The sequence below is a fragment of the Molossus molossus genome, unplaced genomic scaffold (genome assembly GCF_014108415.1).
Source record: "Molossus molossus isolate mMolMol1 unplaced genomic scaffold, mMolMol1.p scaffold_m16_p_13, whole genome shotgun sequence".
Lineage (NCBI taxonomy): Eukaryota > Metazoa > Chordata > Mammalia > Chiroptera > Molossidae > Molossus > Molossus molossus.
In genome coordinates, this window is record NW_023425348.1 from 45,361,065 (window position 1) to 45,384,706 (window position 23,642).

A 23,642-nucleotide genomic window follows, 5' to 3' on the forward strand; every position below is an offset into this window, starting at 1 on the left:
CAGTTTTTAGTAAACTTCTGTGGCTTTGATAACATTTGTTAATGATTGTGTTAGACTCTGAGTTATTAGAATCAGAATTATTTCAAAATGCTGTTTATACACAAGGAAAATCAGGTTTCTTTGATCATGGAATTAAAATGTGATTCAGATGAGAATTGTTCAGTCTCACCTAGAAGGCAAAAGTGCAATGGGAAAAAAAAAAACTTTTTTGTTGTTGTTAATTCTCACCCGAAGACATTTTTTTATTGATTTTTTTAGATAGTGTGGAAGGGAGGGTGGGGAGGAGGAAAGAAAAAGAGAAAAACATCGATGTGAGAGAGACACATCAGTTGGTTGCCTCCTGCATGACCCTGACTGGGACCAGTATTGAACTTGCGACCCAGGTACATGCCGTTGACTGGGAACCAAACCCCAGAACCTTCGATCCATAGGCCAACGTTCTAACTGCTGAGCAAAACTGGCCGGGGCTGAAAAAAGTCTTTAGATTTATAATGTCTTACAGAAAAGATGATAGCTAGTTACTTTGCAATTCTGAGACCAGAACAAGAATACAAAGGCTTATGCTGACACATGAAACGTAGTGAATTTAAGTCAGTATATGGAAGACTTTCCTAACTAAAGGTTTTAGAAATATTAGAGTAGATTATGAAATCACTTGGAGAATGTTTTTATTTTATTTTATTTTTTTAATATGTTTTTATTGATTTTTGGAGGGAGGAAGAGAGAGATAGAAACATCAGTGAGATAAACAGATGGCTGTCTTTTTCGTGCCCCCCACTGGGGACCAAGCCCACAACTTAGGCATGTACCCTGACCTGGAATCAACCTGTGACCTCTTGGTCCATGGGTTGACGCTGAGCCACACCAGCTGGGCAAATATTTCCTTTTTTGAATAGAGACTAATTTCTTGGAAGAGCTAGGAGTGCTCAGATAGAACCAGGAATATGCCTACAATACTTAGCAGATTCTATTTTGGGTTCTATAGAATCATATTTATTGATAATTAAATATTCTTGTGTGCTAGCTTTATGGTCTTCCTTGCCTCGATATAACCTTCCTTTTATCAGAACTTCTTGATTTATTTTACTTATTTTGTATTATATAAATAAATTTACTATATGGCATAGGTAGACGTGAGATGTATGAGGCTACTGCTGGCGTAACAGCATATTGCTTTACAGCAGACTTTTTTAATAAAGTAGAAAGAGTACACTCTAAAATAACGATTAAAAGTATAGTAAATACATAAACCAGTAACCCTAATAGTTTATCATTATCAAGTATTATGTACTGTATATAATTGTATGTGCTGTACTCTTCCATAGGTTTGTTTACACCAGCATCATCACAAGCATGTGAGTAATATGTTATGCAGCTACGTTAGGGCAGTTATAATGTCATTAGGCAGTAGGAATTTTAAAGCTCCATTATTGTAATCTTACGGGACCACTAACCTGTATGTGGCCATCTTTGACTAAAATATGGTTATGCAACACATGACTGTATTTGGATTTTAAATAAATCTGTCTTCTTGATATGCTTTTTTTTTTTTTTTTTTTAATGGGTCTGTCTGGTCCATGGCCAACTGCTGAGCCAAACCGGCCAGGGCTGATTATTTAGGTTTGTATAAGGAAAACTTTTTATTGAAGTTCGACATAATAGAAAAGCATACAAGTCATAAGTGTACAGCTTGAATGAGAAAATTTGCTAGTCATATTTCCATCCTTATGAAAGTTATTTCTTATTGTAAATTAGTTAATTTGATCTTCTGGTTTTAAAACCTCAATTTCCTGAGTTTTATTATAAGTCTGTCCCTGTGAACTCTATCTACTTCCATTTTTCCAAGACTAAGGATGTTGCATGCTGTTGTCTTCCAGACCCTGGACTACCTTAGTAGTGAATGCTGTCTTCTTGGTGAAGTTTCTTTTCGTTGATTAATTTATTCAATGCCAGACAGGACCAACGCTGTTAGTACATCTATGAACAAGATAGATGAGGTTCTTGTTCTGCATCTTACCCTTTTTAAGTTGGGAGGGTAAACTAGTAAACAAATCCACAAACAAGATAATTTGAGATGTTATATTGCCAATTTTTCTTACTTTTCCCCATAAGAAAAAATAGATTATGCTTTTTCTTATGTTAAATTTCTACAGTTAGTCTTAAATTTTTTGAGTAAAGTTAATGATGGTAAAGTAAGTCTCATGCTAGTATTTATTTTGAACTTGCCACTGGATTGTTCTTTGAGGGTATACATTATTTCCAATACATCTGTTTTTTAAACATTGAGAGGGAGGGAGGGAGAGAGAGAGAAAAGGAAAGAGAAACATTGATTTGTTGTTCCATTTATTTATGCATTCATTGGTTGATTTCTTTTGTATGTGCCCTGATCAAACCCACAGCTTTTGCATATCGGGACAATGCTCTAACCAACTGAGCTATGCGGCCAGGGCTTCCAACTCATCTTTTTATTCTTAAGATACATTCATTGCCCTGGCCAGCATGCTCAGTGGTTAGTGTCTGCCCTCACGCCGAAGGGTCTCCAGTTTGATTCCTGGTCAAGGGCACATACCTGGATTGCAAGTTTGATCCCTGGCCCCTGTCGGTGGAGCATGTGGAAGGCAACCAATCGATGAGTCTCTTACATAGATGTCTCTCTTTCTCCACCTCCACCCCTCACTTCCCTTCCACTCTCAAAAAAAAAAAAATCAATGGAAAAAATATCCTCTGGTGAGGATTAACAACAACAAAAAAAATACATTCATAGATGGATGTTGATAAAAGCCCTGCAGCCATGTAAAATACTGGTAGAAATACAATCTTAGGCTAACAGTAATTTTGAAACATAATTTGCTTATTCTTACCTTCAGGCAGAACCATATTTGATATTGAATTTATGAGTTTATAATGTAACCAGGAAAGAAGAGTTCCACAAAATTAGGCTACATGAGCAAAATCTCAGAGGCTTCAAAGTACGTTATGCTTGAATAATGAATAGCCTTCCATCATTGTCAGATGAAGTTTATGTTTGGTAGGAATAGGAGATGAGACTAAAAAGACTAGGCTTAAGTTTGATTGTAAAGATCTGCTAAGGATTTTTAACTTTTATCTTGTGGATACTGGGGTGCCTGGGAATGTTTTATAAATTAAGGAAGGCTACCTCTGGCAGTGTAGAAACTGGGCGTTTTGCACAGTTATTTCTTTTCATATTAACTTTTATACATGTGTGTGCTTGTCTCTTTCAGTGTATTGCAAACTCTTTGGTGGTTAGGGCTTTCCTTACTCATAGTTGTTTTTCATTCTTATCCCCCAACCTCCATGTTCCTTAGCACTTAGTTTTGGAATGAAGTGAGAAATAGCCATCCAAGCATTAAATTATTTGTTTAATTGTTACTTATCTTAAGAATAGCTAGTGAGGCCCGACCGGTGTGACTCTGTGGTTGAGCACTGACCCATGCACCAAGAGGTCGCCAGTTCGATTCCCAGTCAGGGCACATGCCCAGGTTGTGGGCCTGATCCCCAGTGGGGGGCATGCAGGAGGCAGCCAATTGATGTTCTTTTTCATCGATGTTTCTCTCTCTCTTTCTCTAAAATCAATAAAGAAAAAAAAAAGAATAGCTAGTGAGTCTTTACCGTTATGTGAGTATTTTTTCTGTCTTTATCTCTTATGTAGGAAAATATATTTTGTTTTTATTTTGGATGTCTCCATTTCATCATACTGGAAATTTATACTATAGGTTTAATGCCTTTAGCATAAATATCATTGTAAAGAAATAAAGCACCTTTATTAAAAACAACTTTAGAGCCATAGATGTAAAATTACTCGTTTTAACAAATATTCTATACTACCAAATTTATTTTCCTCATTTTTTTAATATGATTGTACAAGTGTAGTCATAGTCTTGTTTTGTTTTTTAAATCCTCACCCAAGGATATTTCTCCATTTACTTTCGGGCAGAGCAGGAGGGAGGGAGAGAGAAAAACATAGATGTGAAAGACACATCGACTGGTTGCCTCCTGCACGATCCCAACCAGGGCCTGGTACCGAACAGTAACCGAGGTACCTCTGCCCTTAACCAGAATTGAGGACTCTGTGGTCCTCGGGCTGATGCTCCAACCCCTGAGCCAAACTGTCTAGGCCTTGTTTTGATTTTAACTTAAAAAAAAAAAATCTTTATTCAATTTAGGTCTTTAGAGAAAGACTACTAGATGTATTGAACTTTAGTGTTGACCAGGTTAGCTACATTGAAGTAGAATTAGCTTGGTTTAATTGATTCTCTGTTTTGTTATAGAATTGGATATGATATTTCAATGAGTTTTGCTTGTAGTTGAGCTTTTCTGCTATATACTCTTTATGTACCTTTTCAGCTGTCTTTATTACTATGGTGGAATAGTGGTTACAGGTAGTGAGGTTTTTTTTGTTTGTTTTGCTTAGCTATGTTATTAAAATCATAGGATCTGATTTGAGCTACTGTTATCACAGCATATTAATCTTATATAGTGGCTTATTTTAGAGGGAAAATAAAATATCTAGTTGGTCTGTTTTAGTATTATCTGCCCAGCAAAACTGACCAAGAATTATGAAGCAGTTGATACTTCCTTTATACTTCATATATTCTTTTTTTTTTTTTTACATGAAGAGTTTTTTTATTATTATTGGCACCAAGATACACAGGAATGCCCCTCTGTGTATCCAGGTATAGCAGAGGTCAACCTGAGAAGACATGGGTCACAGGTTGGAACTGAATCTCATGGCACATTATTGTAGTCATCAAGTCCTTTGTCCTCTGGGATAGCAAAAGTCAGGAAGACTTGTTCCAGTGTTATCTGACTGACATAATAATCTTCTAAACTGAATTGCTCTTTAGCATCCTCCAAAATGCCAAACGCCTGCAATGAAAGGAAAGTGCAGTCACCATTGCAATCCTCCCCTCCAGCCCCAACCCCAGGAGCCTCTCCTCCACTTCCAACTGCTGCAGAGTTAATGTTCGAGGGGAAAAGGCACAGAGGAGAGATGAAGAAAAAGGTGAAATAGATCATTGAGAAACCGATAGAAGGAGTTCTCTGTCCTCATTCTCTTGATGGACATGGACTAGTAATGGGATTTAGGGAGCAGAAATTGAAGCAATTGAAATCTAGGGTGTCTGAACAGTAACCTAAAGTCTCTGCTCCTACATCAGGCTCTTCATTACACATTCCTGAAGAGCCAATATTCCACCCCCTCCTTAGTGCTTGCTGTCTTAGCATGTGATGTTAGAAGGGCGTGGTTTCCACAGTCACCTTTGCCCAGCTATTGTCCGTGCTGGGGATGTAATAGTTCAGGATCTCTTTGCTCTCCTGCTTTAATGTACTACTTAAAAAAGGTAAACATAGCCCTGGCCAGTTTGGCTCAGCGTTTAGAGTGTCGGCCTGCGGTCCGGAGAGACCCGGGTTCGGTTCCCGCTAAGGGCACGTACTTCGGTTGCAGTTTGTCCCCGGCCCTGGTTGGTCGTGCGGGTAGCAGCCACTCGATGTGTCCCTTCACGTCGATGTTTCTCTCTCTCTCTCCCTTCCTCTTTCTCCCTCCCACTCTATCTGTACAAAAAAAATAGAAAAATATCCTCGGGTGAGGATTAAAAAAAAAAAAAAAAGGTAAACATATTGCACATAGGATAGGTGAATACTCTTACAGATTTAATTTAAAATTGCCAAAATTTGCTACATCTATTTAGTTATACATAATAGAACTATGAATAGACACCATTATGACAAAAGGGACGTGATCAAATAACTCATTCTCTTTGGTTTATACACATGGCTAATTCCTTTCAGCAGATTTATTCCTGACGAAACAGTATACTTCATATATTCTTGGAATCCATAATATTCTTGAATTCTATCATGTGAGGAATTACTTTAGCACTTATATAAATATCTCCTAAATTAGTATTTCTTGGTCTTCTAGAGGCCCAATAATTATTTTCTCTAATCTTTAATAGCCAGCTCTTGTTTTTAGTATTCCTTTTAGTTATCTTTGGTGTTTCAATATTATATATTATATTATAAAAACCTCTCATACCCAGCTGGTGGTGGCTTAGTGAGAGGTCCCAGTTCTGTTACCAGTCAGGGAACATACCTGAATTTCGGGCTCGATCCCCAGTAGGGGAAATGCAGGAGGCAGCTGATGGATGTATCTCTCTCACATGTATGTTTCTGTCTCTCTCTCCCTCTTCTCTCTCTCTAATCAATAAAAACATATTTTTTAAAAACCCATAATTTTGCCCTGGCCGGTTTGGCTCAGCAGTTGGAGCGTCGGCCTGCGGACCAGAAAGTCCCGGGTTTGGTTCCCACTAGGGGTACATACCAAAAAAAATAAATAAATAAATGTAATTTTTTTGGTAGTGAGAGTTCTTATTTAAATAATTTAATTTAATTTTTTAAATTAACTTTTGTTACAAATGTTTCTGTCCCCCCCAGACACCTCCTCCCACCCCCCCAACCCCCCCGTATTGTTGTCTATGTCCATTGGTTATACATATATGCATGTAAGTTCTTTGGTTTATCTCATCCTGCCCCTCCCCCCCCTCCTGAGGTTTGTCAGTCTGAATCGTACTCCTTTCTATGTCTCTGTTTTTAATGCGGTAAAATGTACATAACACAATTTACTACTATTTCTAAGTGTATAGTTCAGTGGCATTAAGTATATTCACATTGTTGTACAACCATCACCACCATACATTTTTAGTAACAGCTGTATATTGAGATAAAATCACATACCATACAATTCACCCCGTTTAAAGTATACAATCCACTAGTTTTTAGTATAGTCAGAGGTGTACAACCATCACTACACAGTTTTAGGATATTTCCATCACTTCCAAAAGAATCTCTGCATCCCTTAACCATTACCACCCGATTCCTGTACCATCCCCCTCATCTTTAAGCAACCACTAATCTACTTTATGTCTCTATACATTTGTTTAAACAGTTCATATAAATAGAATCATAGCACATGTGGTCTTTTGCTACTGACCTCTTGCACTTAGTATAGTATTTTCATGATTCATCCCTGTTGTGGCATATATCAGTACTTCATTCCTTTTTGTGGCTGAATAATAATGCATTGTACAGATATATATACCACATTTTGTCTATTCATTCCTCAGTTGATGAAGATCTATCTGATCCTGAAATGAGTTTCAAAACAGTTTTCCATGTCACTTCTTTCTCACTCATAAACAGTCTAGTTCTTTTTTTTTTTATGAATTTTTTATTTATTTTTTTGTTACAGATATTTTACCTTTTTACCTCATTGGCACCCCCCACCCCACCCCACCTCCGCCCCGTCCCCGGCTTAGTTGTCCATGTCCATTGGTCATGCATACATGCATATAAGTTCTGTGGTTTATCTCTTCCCACCTCCCCACCCCCTCTTCTGAGGTATGTCAGTCTGTGCCCTACTTCCATGTTTCTGGGTCTACTGTATTCCTCAGACTGTTATGTTCATTATATTCCGTATATAAGTGAGATCATGTGGTATTTGTCTTTTTCTGCTTGGCTTCTTTCACTTAGGATAATACTTTCCAGGTCCCTCCATGTCGTCTCAAAGGATAAGAGATCTTTCTTTCTTACCGCTGCATAGTACTCCATTGTGTATATGTACCACAGCTTTGTTATCCATTCGTCTACTGGTGGACACTTGGGCTGTTTCCAGATCTTAGCTATTGTAAATAGTGCTGCTATGAACATGGGGGTACATATATTCTTCCTGATTGGTGTTTCAGGCTTCTTAGGGTATATTCCCAGCAGTGGGATCACTGGGTCAAGTGGAAGTTCAATTTTTAATTTTTTGAGGTAGCACCATATTGTTTTCCATAGCGGCTGCACCAGTCTGCATTCCCACCAGCAGTGTATTAGAGTCCCCTTTTCTCCACACCCTCGCCAACACTTGTTGTTTGATGATTTGTTGATGGCGGCCATTCTGACAGGTGTGAGGTGATACCTCATTGTTGTTTTAATTTGCATCTCTCTGATGATTAGTGATGTTGAGCATTTCTTCATATGTCTTTTGGCCATTTGTATGTCCTGTTTGGAGAGGTGTCTATTCAACTCCTCTGCCCATTTTTTAATTGGGTTCTTTGTCTTCCTTTTGTTGAGTTGTAGGAGCACTCTATTTATATTGGAAATTAACCCCTTATCTGATACATCATTGGCAATGATGTTCTCCCATACAGTGGGTTGCCTTTCCATTTTGATGATTGTTTCTTTTGCTGTGCAGAAGCTTTTTAGTTTAATGTAGTCCCATGTGTTCATTTTCTCCTTTATTTCTGTTGCCTTAGGCGATGTATCAGTGAAAATTCTGCTCCGTATGATGCCCGAAATTTTGTTGCCTACATTTTCTTCTAGAATTTGTATGGATTCACAGGTCACATTTAAGTCTTTTATCCATTTTGAGTTTATTTTTGTGTATGGTGTAAGTTGATGGTCTAATTTCATTTTTTTGCATGTAGCTGTCCAATTTTCCCAACACCATTTATTAAAGAGGCTGTCTTTACTCCACTGTATGCTCTTGCCTCCTTTGTCAAATATTAATTGAGCGTATTGCCTTGGGTTCAGTTCTGTTCCACTGGTCTATATGCCTGTTCTTGTGCCAGTACCAGGCTGTTTTGGTTACAGTCGCTTTGTAGTATAACCTGATATCTGGTATTGTGATCCCACCTACTTTGTTCTTTTTTTTTTTTCAAGATTGGTGTGGCTATTCGGGGTCTTTTTTGGTTCCATATGAACTTTTGAAGTATTTGTTCTAGTTCTATGAAATATGTCGTTGGTATTTTGATGGGGATTGCATTGAATCTATAGATTGCTTTGGGTAGTATAGACATTTTAATGATGTTAATTCTTCCAATCCATGAACAGGGTATGTGCTTCCACTTTTTTATATCTTCCTCTATTTCTTTTTTAAATGAACAATCTAGTTCTTACAGCCCTCATACTCCTCCTAGGACTCTCTAGTCTTTATATTCCTGGGGATTATACTTTGATTCATTGAATTAAGTAGGTTAATTTCCCCAGGTTACTGTCCAGGAAATTAACTCTAATTGTTCACTGTCTAGTCTAATTCTAGTTATTTTTTTTTTAATCCTAGCCCGAGATTTTTGCATTTATTTTCAGATAGAGCCGGAGGGAGGGCGGAAGGGAGAGAGAGAGAGAGAGAGAGAGAGAGAAACATCGATGCGAGAGAGACACATTGAGTGGTTGCCACCCTGGGGCCTGGGGACAAACTGCAACCGAGGCACGTGCCCTTAGCGGGAACCAAACCAGGGACTCTTTGGTTGGTAGGACGATGCTGTAACCTCTGAGCCAAACCAGCCAGGGCTAATTCTTGTTCTTTTTGTTAGGACCCAAGTAAATGTCTGCTTTACTTTTTTGTGAATGAGAGATATCAACATAATTGATTGTTTTCCTTTAGTTTTTATTTTCCTCAACTCTTAACTAAGTAAATATTTTTTACTTGAGCTTTTAATTTGAAAGACTGTTATCTGTTTAATTAGAGAAAGGCATTTCAGCAAACTTGGGGCTATGTGTTTTTTCATTATTGTAAGAAGAACCTTTGTATATGTTACCCATTGAATTTAATTGCAGTTCTTTGTAAAACAATTATTTGAGAATCCAGTGTAATATATTAACTGAGTGAATTTTTTTCTTTTCATTTCAGTTGGAAAGACATCTTTGATCACCAGATTTATGTATGACAGTTTTGACAACACCTATCAGGTATTTTGTTTTTGCCAACTTCCTAGTTGTCTCTATTTTGTGTTATAAGTAATATTTAAGGTTTTTTAAAAAAACTCATCTGTTTACATGCAGTCATAGATATAAAAGTGCTTTCTGTATAATCTATAAAATGATATATATAAAGTATAACTGATTTTGCTCATAGTGCTCAACTTCTTCTTTTGATTTCTGTGTCTCTTCCAAAGTCTGTTGAAAGATTATTGCTAATACCATCTGGGCTAGGATTCTATGACATTTTGATCTATACTTGAAGTCAAGAATAAGGGGCTTTGGAAAATTCACAATACGTGGAAAGACAAAATCACAAGAAATTAGAAAATACTTTGACCAATGAAAAAGAAAACACAGTATACCAAAACTTAAGGGATGCAGCTAAAACAGTGCTATAAAGAAAAGAAATACATTAAATTAATAATTTGACCTTTTACCTTAAGAAAGTAGAAAATGAAAAGTAAGCTAAATCTAAAGCAAGCAGAAGAAAGAAACTGTTTTAAAATGTAGGTTTTGTTATTATTTATGTTTGGCCAACAGATGAGGAGATTATTGCCAATGAAAAGATCTGTTATACTCACAGATCGCAAGAGAAGGGTGACACTCCATGCCATAGGAGGGAGGCACATGAGGTTCTTATGTTGGTTAGGAGGTAGGGGGTGGGAAACAGGAAAAGTGGGCAAGAGCCTTTATTGTGGTGTCTGTGTGAAGGATAGGTAAGACCAGGAAAACAGATTTAGGATTGCCTAGTTTGAATAATTTCAGTGGACTGTGAGGTGCAGGAGCTGTTCCTAGTTGTCTGGTACCTGGCCCTGGGATGATTAGGGCTGGGGAATAGTGGCCCTGAGTGTAATACATGAGGTGGTTGGGATTACAGGCTCTGGATTGGTTGGTTTGCATATTAAATGCTCTCCCATGCAAGTTTACTATTTCTAGGAATTGGCAAACTCTGGGAGGACCAGTCTTGCGGTGTCAGTAATCCCCTAGATGTCAAAGCAAAACAAAACAGAAAATAAAGATATGCTTAATTCATAAGCTAATAAAAATTAGAGCAGAAATATATGAAAGAATAGAAAAACAATAGAGAAATGCAGTAAACTAAAAGTGGTTCTTAGAAAGGATAAATAAAATCGACCAACTTTGAGCTAGACTAATCAATTTAAAAAAAGAAAAGACTCAAGTTACTAAAATTCAAAGTGAACGAGAGGATGTTACTACTGACCATACAGGAATAAAAATGAATTATAAGAGAATACTGTGAACAATTATGTTGACAAGCTAGATAGCCTAAATTAAAATGGACAAATTCCAAGAAAGATACAAACTGCTGAAATGAAAGCAAGAAGAAATAGAAATTTCAATGTACCTATAATAAGTAGATAGAATTAGTGATCAGAAACTTCCTACAAAAAAAATCCCAGGACTTGATGTCTTCACTGTTCAGTTCTATGAAATATTTAATAAATAATACCAAAACTCCATAAGCTTTCAAGAAATAAAAGAGGAGGGAATACTTCACAGCTCTTTCTATGAGGTTAATATTACTCTAGTACCCAAACCAAAGACATCAAAATTAAAGCTACAGACTAATATTTTCTATGAATATAAACACAACAGTACTCAGCAGAATTATTACCAAACTGAGTCTAGTTAGCAATGTGTCAAAAGGATTATATACCATTTACCAAGTGGTATTGTTAGATTGGTACCAGGATTACAAATAGGTTTGCCCTGGCTGGTTTGGCTCAGCAGTTAGAGGGTTAGAGTGTCAGCCTACGGACCAGGGAGTCCCGGGTTCAGTTCCTGCTAAGGGTGCGTACCTCAGTTGCAGTTTGTCCCCACCCCAGTTGGAGTCGTGTGTGTGGCAGTCAGTTAGCTTGTCTCTCTTTCATTGATGTTTCTCTCTCTTCCCCCCTCTCTCCCTCCCGCTGTATCTGAAGATAAATGCAAAAATGTCCTCCAGTGAGGATTAAAAAAAAAAAATTGGTTCAATATACAAAAAGTAATATAATACACTGTGTGAATAGAATAAAGAACAAAAATCACATGATCATTTCAGTGGACACAGAAAAAGCATTTGACAAAACCCAATAGCCTTTTCATGGTAAAAAACACTCAACAAATTAAAAATATAAAGGAGCTTACTAAACACAATAAAGTATATTAGTGAAAAACCCACAACCAACATTCTACTTAATGTTAAAAGGCTGAATGCTTTCTTTTTAAGATCAAGAACAAGATTAGGACAAAGAAAACTCCTGGAACTAATGAGCAGTTATAGCAAGGTTTTAGGATACAAGGTTAATATATAAAGTCAATTACTTTCCTAGATACTAACAATGAGCAAGTGGAATTTGAGATTGAAAACACAATACCATTTACATTATCACCCCCAAAATGAATTTGTATGTATGAATCTAACAAACTCTATACAAGATCTATATGAAAAAAAACTACAAAACTCTGATGAAAGATATTAAAGAACTAAATGTGCATGTACATAACAAAGGACTAGTCCATGTGCATGAACAGAAGACTCAGTGTTGTCAAGGTGTCAGTTGTTCAACCTATAGATTCAATGAAATCCCAATTAAAATTCCAGCAAGTAAGGTGGGACATCTGTAATGTTTTCAACAATAAAGATACATTTTTAAAAAATCCCAGCAGGTAATTTTATAGATATCGATAAACTTATTCTAAAATTTATATGGAAAGGCAGAAGACCCAGAATAGCAAAGACAATATTGAAGGCGAAGAACAAAGTCAAAGGACTGATGCTTCTTGATTTTAGGACTTATTTTAAAGCTATGGTGGTGTTACTGACAAAAGAATAAACAAAAAAATCAATGGAACGGTGTTTGGAAAAAAACCTCATTTTCCAAACCTGTATTTCTCCTATACTGTCATACTATCACCACACTTAACAACACTTCTGATACCAGGTGTGTGGGGTTTTTCCCCACACCAAACAATTCTGTGACAACCAACTGGGTATCCTACAATTTAACTCAGTTCTTATCCTGTCTACATGGTGATAGCATCAGATCTCACAGATTAAGTCTCAGTCCCACGGGACTGCCTCCCAATTCAGATGTCAGTAGTAAGTAATAGGCCCCCAGGTTACCCACAACTTCTGTCCTACATACTACAAATCTGAGGTTCCAATGACCTTCTCCCCATTCAAGTCTGTGATTTGTTAGAACAGCTCACATAACTCAGAGAAACACTTATGTTTACCAGTTCATTAAAGGATATAAAAGGTATGTATGAACAGCCTGGTGAGATACATAGGGTGAGGTCTGAGAGGGCCCCAAGTGCAAGAGCTTCTGTCCCCATGGAGTTGAAGGTGCATGATCCTCCTGGTACCCCCAACCTGGAAGCTACCCAAACCCTGTACTTTTGGGATTTTTATGGAGGCTTCATCGTGTAGACGTGATCAATCATTAATTCCATTTTTAGTCCCTTTCCCATCTTTGGAGAATGGGGGATGAGACTGAAAATCCCAAGCTTCTAATCATGGATTGGTCTTTTTGATAACTAGCTCCTACCTCCCTACCCTCAATCCAGGTGCCACCCAGAGTCACCTTTTTAGAACAAAAGATGCTCTTATCATTTAGGAATTTACAAGGATTTTAGGGGACCTGTTTTAGGGACTGGGGTCAAAGACCAAAATTAGAATAAGAGATGATCCTAGAACTCTTATCACTTAGGAATTTATAAAGATTTTAGGAGCCCTGTGTCAGGAACTGGGGGCAGAGACCAATATATATATTTCTTATTATTTCACAAGCAGAGAGTTCAGAAATAGACTCACACAAATATAGTCAACTGACCTTTGACAAAGGAGCAAAGGCAGTAGTAGATGGAGCAAAGGTAGTCTCTTCCACAAGTGGTGCTGGAATAACTGGACATCTACATGCAAAGAAATGAAATCTCAACAGAGAGGTTTTACCCTGCATAAAAATTAACTCAAAATGAATCACAGAGCTAAATGTAAAACACAAAACTCTAAAAACTTTAGAATATAACATTGGAGAAAACATAGACAAATCTTGGATATGGCAATGGCTTTTTTTTAATTTTTATTTTTTATCCTCACCCGAGGACATTTTTCCAATTTTTGTACAGATAGAGTGAGAGGGAGAGAGAGAGAGAGAGAGAAACATCGACGTGAAAGGGACACATCGAGTGGCTGCCACCCGCACGACCAACCAGGGCCGGGGACAAACTGCAACCCTGGCCAGTTTGCTCAGTGGTTAGCGCGTCAGCCTGTGGTTCTGAGAGACCAGGGTTTGGTTCCCGCTAAGGGCACGTACCTCGGTTGCAGTTTGTCCCTGGCCCTGGTTGGGTCGTGTGGGTAGCAACCATTCGATGTGTACCTTTCGCATCGATGTTTCTCTCTCTCTCTCTCTCTCTCCTTCTCCCACTCTATTTGAACAAAAAATGGAAAAATGTCCTCGAGTGGGGATAAAAAAAAAACCCATAAAGATCATGGAACTGAGATCATAAATCTGACATTTACGGAAAGTTGCTTCCTAAAAAGCTAATGAATATGTACTGTATATATTTTATTGTGATTCTTTTGAGTATTTCAGAAATGGTTCAGCCACCTCTTAAGACATTATGAAAAGAACGAGTTTAGAAGTGAAAATCAGCAGGAGTGCTTCAGTTTCTTCTGGACCCCTTTAGGTCAGATATCCCCAATTTTCTAAGGTCTCTGCAGCTATAGCTTATAGGCTTCACCATCTGACCTTCTCTTGTATATGGTGTTTTGATTCTGAGCTATGCTTCTATCTATCCTCAGCATAGAAGCTACAAATACTAGTCTTAGGGACTGAAAAAAGTGTTGATGTCATTGAGCCATGTGTGGAAAATTCCTGAGAATATAAGTGTGAATCTGTGGAAGTAGACTCTAATACCATAGGCTAAAAAGTATGAACAGTGGCCGTTTCTGGTTTGGTTCAGCAGTTAGAGCATTGGCCTGCGAACCGAAGAGCCCCAGGTTTGATTCTGGCCAAGGGTACATACCTTGGGTTGGGGTCAGACCCGTGTCAGTGGCAACCAGTCAATATGTCTCACATCAATGTTTCTCACTCTCTTTCCCTCCCACTCCTCCGTCTGAAGATAAATGTAAAAATATCCTCAGGTGAGGATTTAAAAAAAAAAAGAACAGTGGTCAGAGTCTTAGGCTAAATAATTATGAGCTAAAGTCTATATTTAGAGTTCCCTGGGTGGTTTGAAAGTATTTTGTTACACCCAAGTTCTTTGTGAAATTAAGATCTTTCATGCATACCTGAAAGTGCCATTGCTATTTTTTCCAGCACTAAGACTATATAAGGGCAGTGATGTTGATGGGGTGAGGTTATATAGAATTTGACAGATAAAGAAAGATTTTGATTCTTTATTTAAAAGTTGTTGCTAATGAAGCCTAAATAGTATTGTGCTTTGGCATTATTAATAGGAGACACTAACAATGTAAGTTACAAGTTTTTGTAGGAATTACAGTCCTAGATAGTATCTTAGCTTTAACAAGAAAATTTAGATGATACAGCAACCCTACATCCTTACTTTGGGCAATAGGTTTGATAGAATATGAAGAATCGACCATATGTGGTTAGCTGCCAATTTACTTATCAGATGAAGAGATCTTCAGTCCATATGTTCACTACACACACAACAGAAAAACTTCTTAAATGAGTAATTAGCCCTGGCCGGTTTAGCTCAGTGGTTGGAGTGTCGGCCTGCGGTCCAGAGAGACCTGGGTTTGGTTCCCGCTGGGGGCATGTACCTTGGTTGCAGTTTGTCCCCGGCCCTGATTGGGTTGTGCGGGTGGCAGCCACTCGATGTGTCCCTTTCACGTTGATATTTCTCTCTCTCTTCCTCCTGCTCTATCTGAACAAAAAATGAAAAAATGTCCTCAAAAATGTCCTCGGGTGAGGATTAAAAAAAAAAGAGTAATTAAAGAGCTATTGTCATTGCTGAAAATTTATTATTGGCTTTATGTGAGCAATATGTAAGATTTATCTTAAACCTAGTTTAAGTAAAGTTTTATTTCACAAAAAGATACGTTTTATGTAGTTTATAATTCATGCCCTATGTATGATTCCTTTGCACTGAATTAATTTCATTTAAAAAGAGGAGCCCTTGCCCTGGCCGGCTTGGTTCAGTGGTTAGAGTGTTGGGCTGCGGACCGGAGAGTCCTGGGTTCGGTTCCCACTAAGGGCACGTACCTCGGTTGCAGTTTGTCCCCGGCCCGGTTGGGGTCATGTGGGTGGCAACCACGCAATGTGTCTCTCTCACATCAGTGTTTCTCTCTCTCTCTCCTGCCTCTGTCCCTCCCACTCTGTCTGAAGATACAAAAAAAAAAAAAGTGTCCTCGGGTGAGGATAATTTAAAAAAGAAAAAGAAGAGCCCTCGCGGTTTGGCTCAGCAGTTAGAGGGTCGGCCTGCGGTCCAGAGAGACCCGGGTTTGGTTCCCACTAAGGGCGCGTACCTCGGTTGAAGTTTGTCCCCGGCCCTGGTTGGTCGTGTGGGTGGCAGCCACTCAATGTGTCCCTTTCACGTCGATGTTTCTCTCTCTCTCTCTCTCTCTCTCTCTCTCTTTACTCTCTCCCTCTCCCACCTATTTGAACAAAAAATGGAAAAAATGTCCTTGGGTGAGGATTAAAAAAAAAAAATAGAAGAGCCCTGGCCCTGGCTGATTTGGCTCAGTGGTTAGAGCACCAGCCCTCAGACTGAAGGGTTGTGGGTGTGATTCCAGTCAAGGGCATGTACCTGGGTTGCAGGTTCGATCCCTGGCCCTGGTCAGGGTTGTGTGGAAGGCAGCCAGTCAACGTGTCTCTCTCACATCAATGTTTCTATCTCTCCCTTCCTCTCGCTCTTAAAAAAAAAAAAAAAATCAATAAAATAATGTATTCAAAAAATAAAGATAACAGAGACTCATGGCTGAAGAAGCACCCACACCTTTTAATAAAAAATAAAATAAAAAATAAAAATCAGTTTAAAAAACCATATCCTTGGGTGAGGATTTAAAAAACAGGAAACTGGTTGGGCAGAAGAATCTTTTTTTTTTTTTATCCTCATCCGAGGACATTTTTCCATTTTTTGTACAGACAGAGTGTGAGGGAGAGAGAGGAAGAGAGAGAGAGGGAAACATCGATGTGAAAGGGACACATCGAGTGGCTGCCACCTGCACGACCAACCAGGGCCGGGGACAAACTGCAACCGAGGTACGTGCCCTTAGTGGGAACCGAACCCGGGTCTCTCCGGACCGCAGGCGGACGCTCTAACCGCTGAGCCAAACCGGCCAGGGCGGGCAGAAGAATCTTTAATTGACCAAAATCTGGCATTGCCTGGGTAATTGTTCTTTCTAGCTAAGTCTAGCAATAATTCTCTTAAGTTCCTCTTTTCACCAATTCTTTTTTTTCTTTTCTTTTTTTTTTTTTTTAAATTATCAACTCACAGATTTTTCTAACAGTTTAAGGCACACCAGTTTGGACCATATTACATTTCTATTTTTATAATTCAAAAATGATAAAATATTGGCAATTTTATGTGGTTCAACTTAATATAAACTCAGAGATTTCCAGAGTGGTGGGGGAAGGAAGGTTCATTCTTTTTTTTTTTTTTCTCTATTGATTTTAGAGAGAGGAAGGGAGAGGGAGAGAGAGATAGAAGAATCAATGAGAGAGAGCATCGATTGGCTGCCTCCTGCATGCCCCTCACTAGGGATCCAGCCTGCAACCTGGCACGTGCCCTGACCAGGAATTGAACCAGCGACCTCTTGGTACATGGGTCTACGCCCAGCCACTGAACCACACCAGCTGGACAGGTTCATTCTTTTATTTGAGAAAGTTTATATTGCTCAGAGTAAACTTTGAGATGACTTTGAATTCAGAAGATTTCTTATTTCAAAGACTGTTACAAATTGACAATCGATGTAAGTTTAGGTTGGCATAGATAACACAGTGTGTTTTAGACACTTTAATGAACTTATCAAGAATGATGGTGGTGCCCTGGCCAGTTTGGCTCAGCGGTTAGAGCGTCGGCCTGCGGTCCGGAGAGACCCGGGTTTGGTTCCCGCTAAGGGCATGTACCTCGGTTGCAGTTTGTCCCCGGCCCTGGTTGGGTCGTGTGGGTGGCAACCACTCGATGTGTCCCTTTCACGTTGATGTTTCTCTCTCTCTCTCTCTCCCTCCCACTCTGTCTGAACAAAAAATGTCCTTGGGTGAGGACTAAAAAAAAAAAAAGAATGATGGTGGTGATCAGATACATTCTTAGCCGCTTTAGTTCAATTCCTGGTCAGGGCACCATACCCAGGTTGTGGGCCTGATCCCCAGTGGGGGGGCATGCAGGAGGCGGCCAATCAGTGTTCTCTCCCTTCCTCTCTCTAAAATCAATAAAGAAAAATAAAATAAATAAAAATAATGTGAACTTGTAAATTAAGATACATGGGATAATTCTTTTTTTTTTTTTATCCTCACCAGAGGACATTTTTCCATTTTTTGTTCAGGTAGAGTGGGAGGGAGAGAAAGGAACAGAGAGAGAGAAAAATCGATGTGAAAGGAACACATCGAGTGGCTGCCACCCGCACAGCCGACCAGGGCCGGGGACAAACTGCAACCAAGGTACGCGCCCATAGCGGGAACCGAACCCGGGTCTCTCCGGACCGCAGGCCGACGCTCTAACCGCTGAGCCAAACCGGCCAGGGCACATGGGATAATTCTTTAACCTTTGGTTTCTTCTACAATTACTGTTTTCTGCATTTCCATAAAGGCCATGAGCATGAGGTAGTACTGATGTCTCATTTATCTTTTATAAAGATTTGAATTAGTTCCATGTCAGTAACATTCAGGATGCTAGAATAGCTGATAATGTTTATTTTCCCTGGAATTTTTTCTGTTCTTCCTGCTGTTGGCTTAATTCTTTTTTTGGATTGACTTCTTTTCCATAATAGCTCTGTTTGGTATAAAATTAGCTAAAAAGAAAAACAACAACAGGTTATGTTTTTCAGGTTAATTTTGATATTTGTGAGTTCAGTGGTGTAAATGATGTCCCAAACTAAGATGATGCTATTGTTTTTTTTTTGTTTGTTTGTTTTTATCCTCACCCGAGGATATTTTTCCATTTTTTGTACAGATAGAGTGGGAGGGAGAGAGAGGAAGGGAGAGAGAGAGAGAGAAACATCGATGTGAAGGGACACATCAAGTGGCTGTCACCCGCACGACCGACAAGAGCCGGGGACAAACTGCAACTGAAGTACGCACCCTTAGCGGGAACCGAACCCGGGTCTCTCCGGACTGCAGGCCGACGCTCTAACCGCTGAGCCAAACTGGCCAGGGCGATGCTATTGTATATTTTATCATAAAGTCTGATTTATACTAATTTTAAAACATATGTGTTGACTGTGAGATCTGAAAGTGACGGTTTCTGTTTATAGCCATTAAAATTATTTTTGACTGTTTTAACAAACACAATAACATTAATAAGTGACATGAGAATTTTTTAAATGAAAGAGAGCTTATTATTGAAGGAGTAGGTCAGAGAGAGGGCTATTCCATAGGCAGAGCAACCGAGAATTTTTTTTTTTTTTTTTTATGTAAAAGAAATCTAGGAGTAGGGTAGTTTGGGGGGTATGTGGCAGCACCTTGGTCATCTGAGACCAAGAATCCTAACTTTCTGTTAAAATGGATCTAATATACAACTTCCACATTGAAGTTTGCCTCATAGTTATTGAATGGTTCCTGGAGTTCTCATATCCACAGTCCAGGCAGGAAGGAGAAATAGAACAAAACCAAGGGTGTACCTCCCAACTCAGACAGCCCCATTTATTTAAAACTCAAGTCTGGAAAATGTCTTTTTAATGGGAAAAGTATAGATTTAAATAAATGTTTGTGTTAGTAAGACAAAGAGGGGAGAAGGATATTTGTGTAGGCAGTTAGCTGCTTGTGCCATAGTGAGTAGGTGAGATTTTCCTGATGAGATTTTTAAAATGTAGCCATATATCATTCCTGCACATTTTTTTTTTTTAAATCCTCACCCGAGGACCTTTCTCCATATTTTGTTCAGATAGAGTAGGAGGGGGAGAGAGAGAGAGAGAGAAACATTGATGTGAAAGGGACACATCGAGTGGTTGCCACCCACACGACCCAACCAGGGCCAGGGACAAACCGCAACCCAGGCATGTGCCTCTAGCAGAAACTGATCCCCGGTCTCTCTGGACCACAGGCCGACACTCTGACCGCTAAGCCAAACCGGCCAGGGCCCTGTACATTCTTCAGGTTTGTCAATTAGATACTCTTGCACAGTAAATTCAAGTTTGTAAACATATTATTTTATCCTATATCCATTATCAGATGGAATGTCATAAAATGGAATAAGTACTTCACTTATATATAATATACTTAAGCCCTAAATTGAGAAGCATAATTGAAATACATAGTCACATAGTTTGAGGTAAAAAGGAGAAAGCGCCCTGGCCGGTTTGGCTCAGCGGTTAGAGCATCGGCCTGCGGTCCCGAGAGACCCGGGTTCGGTTCCCGCTAGGGGCATATACCTTGGTTGCAGTTTGTCTCCGGCCCTGGTCGGTCGTGCGGATGGCAGCCACTCGATGTGTCCCTTTCACATCGATGTTTCTCTCTCTCTCTCTCTCTCTCTCTCTCTCTCTCTCTCTCTCTCTCTCTCTTCCTCTCTCTTCCTCCCGCTGTACCTGAACAAAAACTGTCCTCGGGTGAGAATAAAGAAAAAAAGGAGAAAGCTTCTTTCTTGTTATTTTTTATAAAATCTCTGTTTTCCTGGCTTGTTTATTTCAGTGGTTAACATGTTGGCCCATGAACTGAAGGGTTGGGGGTTCAATTTTCAGTCAGAGGCACCAACCCCTGGCCCTGGTTGGGGTCAAGACGCAGCCAATTAATGTGTTTCTCCCTCCCCCTCACATTGTCCCCTCCCCTTCTTCCTCTCTTTCACTCTATCTAAAATCAGTGGAAAATTATCATTGGGTGAGGATTAACAAAACATTTTTTCCCCCAGAATGTTGTTTTATTTCTTTTAAACTTATCTTTATCGTTGAATGTATTACAGATGTTCCCCCTTTTTCTCCCATTGATCCCCCTCCTCCCCAATCTCACCCCTCTCCTACCGTCCCCACACTATTGTCGATGTCCATTGGTTATGCATATATGCTAGGCCCAACCTACAGAATGGGAGGAAATATTGGAAAGTTATATGTCTAATAAGTGTTTAATATCCAGAATACTATATGAGGAGATATTATAAACCATAGCAAAAATTACAAACTCAATTTAAAATGGCGAAGAACTGCCCTGGCCAGTTTGGTTCAGCGGTTGGAGCGTCGGCCTGCGGTCCAGAGAGACTCGGGATCGGTTCCACTAAGGGCACGTGCCTCTGTTGCAGTTTGTCCCCGGCCCTGGTTGGTCTTGCGGGTGGCAACCACTCGGTGTGTCCCTTTCACGTCGATGTTTCTCTCTCTCTCTCTCTCTCTCTCTCTCTCTCCCCCCTCCCCTCTATCTGAACAAAATATGGAAAAATGTCCTCAGGTGAGGATTAAAAAATAAATAAATAAATAAAATGGCGAAGAACTGAAATAGGCATTTCTTCTGATAGGATACTCAAATAGCCGATAAGGACATGAAAAAATGTTCAACATCAATAATCATTAGAGAACTGCAAATCAAAACCACAATAGGATTCCACTTTACACCTACTAGAATAGACTTTATTTTATTTTATTTTTTTTCCTCACCCGAGGACATTTTTCCATTTTTTTGTTCAGATAGAGTGGAAGGGAGAGAGAGGAAGAGAGTGAGAGAGAAAGATCGATGTGAAAGGGACACATCGCGTGGTTGCCACCCGCACGACCAACCAGGGCTGGGGACAAACTGCAACCGAGGTACGCACCCTTAGCGGGAACCGAACCTGGGTCTCTCTGGACCGCAGGCTGACGCTCCAATCGCTGAGCCAAACCGGCCAGGGCTAAAATAGACTTTAAAATAGCGCAGCCACTGTGGAAAAGTCTGACCTTTCCTCACAAAGATATATACAATTACCATATGACCCAGCAATTCCACTCCTAGGTGTAGACCAAGAATAATTGCAAACAGGAACTCACAGTGGCCAAAAAGAGGAAACAATCCAAGTGTCCATCAGTAGATGATAGGACAAACCACTTGTAGTATATCCATATGTTATAATATATTATTGCTTAACAGATATACAAACTTCCTGTTTGGGGTGATGAAAAGGTTTTAGAAATAGATAGTGTTGACAGTTGTATATCATTGTGAATGTAATTAATGCCATTGAATGGTACACTAAAAAATGGTTAATGTCAAATTTTATGATACATATATTTTACCACCATTAAAAATAAAGTCTAGCCCTGGCCAGTTTGGTCTGGTGGTTAGAGCGTTTGCCTGTGGACCAATGAGTCACCGGTTTGATTCCGGTCAAGGGCACGTACTGTACTTCGGTTGTGATTCGTCCCCAGCCCTGGTTGGGATCGTGTGGGAGGCAGTCACTCGATGTATGCTTTCCTGTTGATGTTTCTCTGTCTCTCTCTCTCCATCCCCTCCCTCCCACTCTATCTAAACAAAAATGGAAAAATGTCCTTGGATGAAGATATGAATGAATGAATGAATGAATGAATGAATGAATGAATGAAATTAAATAATAAAATAAAATTTATCTTGTTCGGCCGGTGTGGCTCAGTGGTTGAGCATCAACCCATGCACCAAGAGACCACCAGTTCAATTCCCGGTCAGGGCACATGCCCAGGTTTTGGGCCTGATCCCCAGTGTGGGGCGTGCAGGAGGCGCCAGTCCATGTTCTTTCTCATCAGTGTTTCTATCTCTCTCTTCCTCTCACTTCCTCTCTCTCTAAAATCAATAAAGGAAAAAAAATAAGATAAAATCTATCTTAAAAAATATATCAGAGGCCCTGGCCAGTTTGGCTCAGCTGTTAGAGCACCGGCCCGAGGACCAGAAGTTTCAGGTTCAGTCCTCACTAAGGGCATGTACCTCGGTTGCACTTTGTCCCTGGCCCCAGTTGGGTTTGTGTGGATGGCAACCACTCGATGTGTTTCTCTCACATCAATGTTTCTCTCTCTCTCTCTTCTTCCCTCTCTCCCCGTTCTATCTGAAGATAAATGCAAAAATGTCCTCAGGTGAGGATAAAAAATATATATATATCAGTGTTGCCCACCCGGTGTGGCTCATTGGACTGAACGTCGTCCCATGGACTGAGGGGTCCCGGTTTGATTCCCAATCAGGGTGCATGGCCAGGGTGCAGACTCGATCCCCAGTAGGGGGCATGCAGGAGGCAGCCGATCGATGTTTCTCTCTTACACATCAATGTTTCTATCCCTTTTCCTCTCTAAATCAATCAATAAAAACATATTTAAATATATAAATATATATATATACATATATATATATAAAATCAATGTTGCCCTGACCAGTTTGGCTCAGCAGTTAGAGCGTTAGCCCTCAGACTGAAGCGTCTTGGGTTCAATTTCCAGTCAAGGGCCTGTATCTGGGTTGCAGGTTCCATCCCCAGCCCTGGTTGGGATTGTTCGAGAGGCAACCAATCAATGTGTTTCTCTCACATTGATGTTTCTTTCTCTCCCTCCCTTCTTCCCTTTCACTCTCTAAAAATCAATGGAAAAATATCAGTGGGTGAGGATTAACAACAACAACAACATTTTATGTATATATATATCTCAGTGTCAATGTAGGTTCATCCGTTATAACAAATGTACCATTCTAGTGGGGAAATGTTGGTAATAGGGGACGCTATGCATATATGGGGGATATATGGGAAATCTGTGTCTTCCTCTCAGTTTTGCTGTGAACTTAAAACTATTC

General features: G+C 39.6%; 1 protein-coding gene across 2 annotated transcripts in view; it reads left to right on the forward strand.

Moving 5' to 3' along the window:
- Window positions 1-23,642, forward strand: part of RAB6A (RAB6A, member RAS oncogene family) — a 64,408-nt gene that overhangs the window by 17,996 nt on the left and 22,770 nt on the right. For both annotated transcript variants that reach the window (XM_036258396.1, XM_036258395.1), the window contains exon 2: window positions 9,692-9,750. In XM_036258396.1, the coding sequence (XP_036114289.1) occupies window positions 9,692-9,750 (59 nt within the window). The remainder of the gene's footprint in view (window positions 1-9,691; window positions 9,751-23,642) is intronic.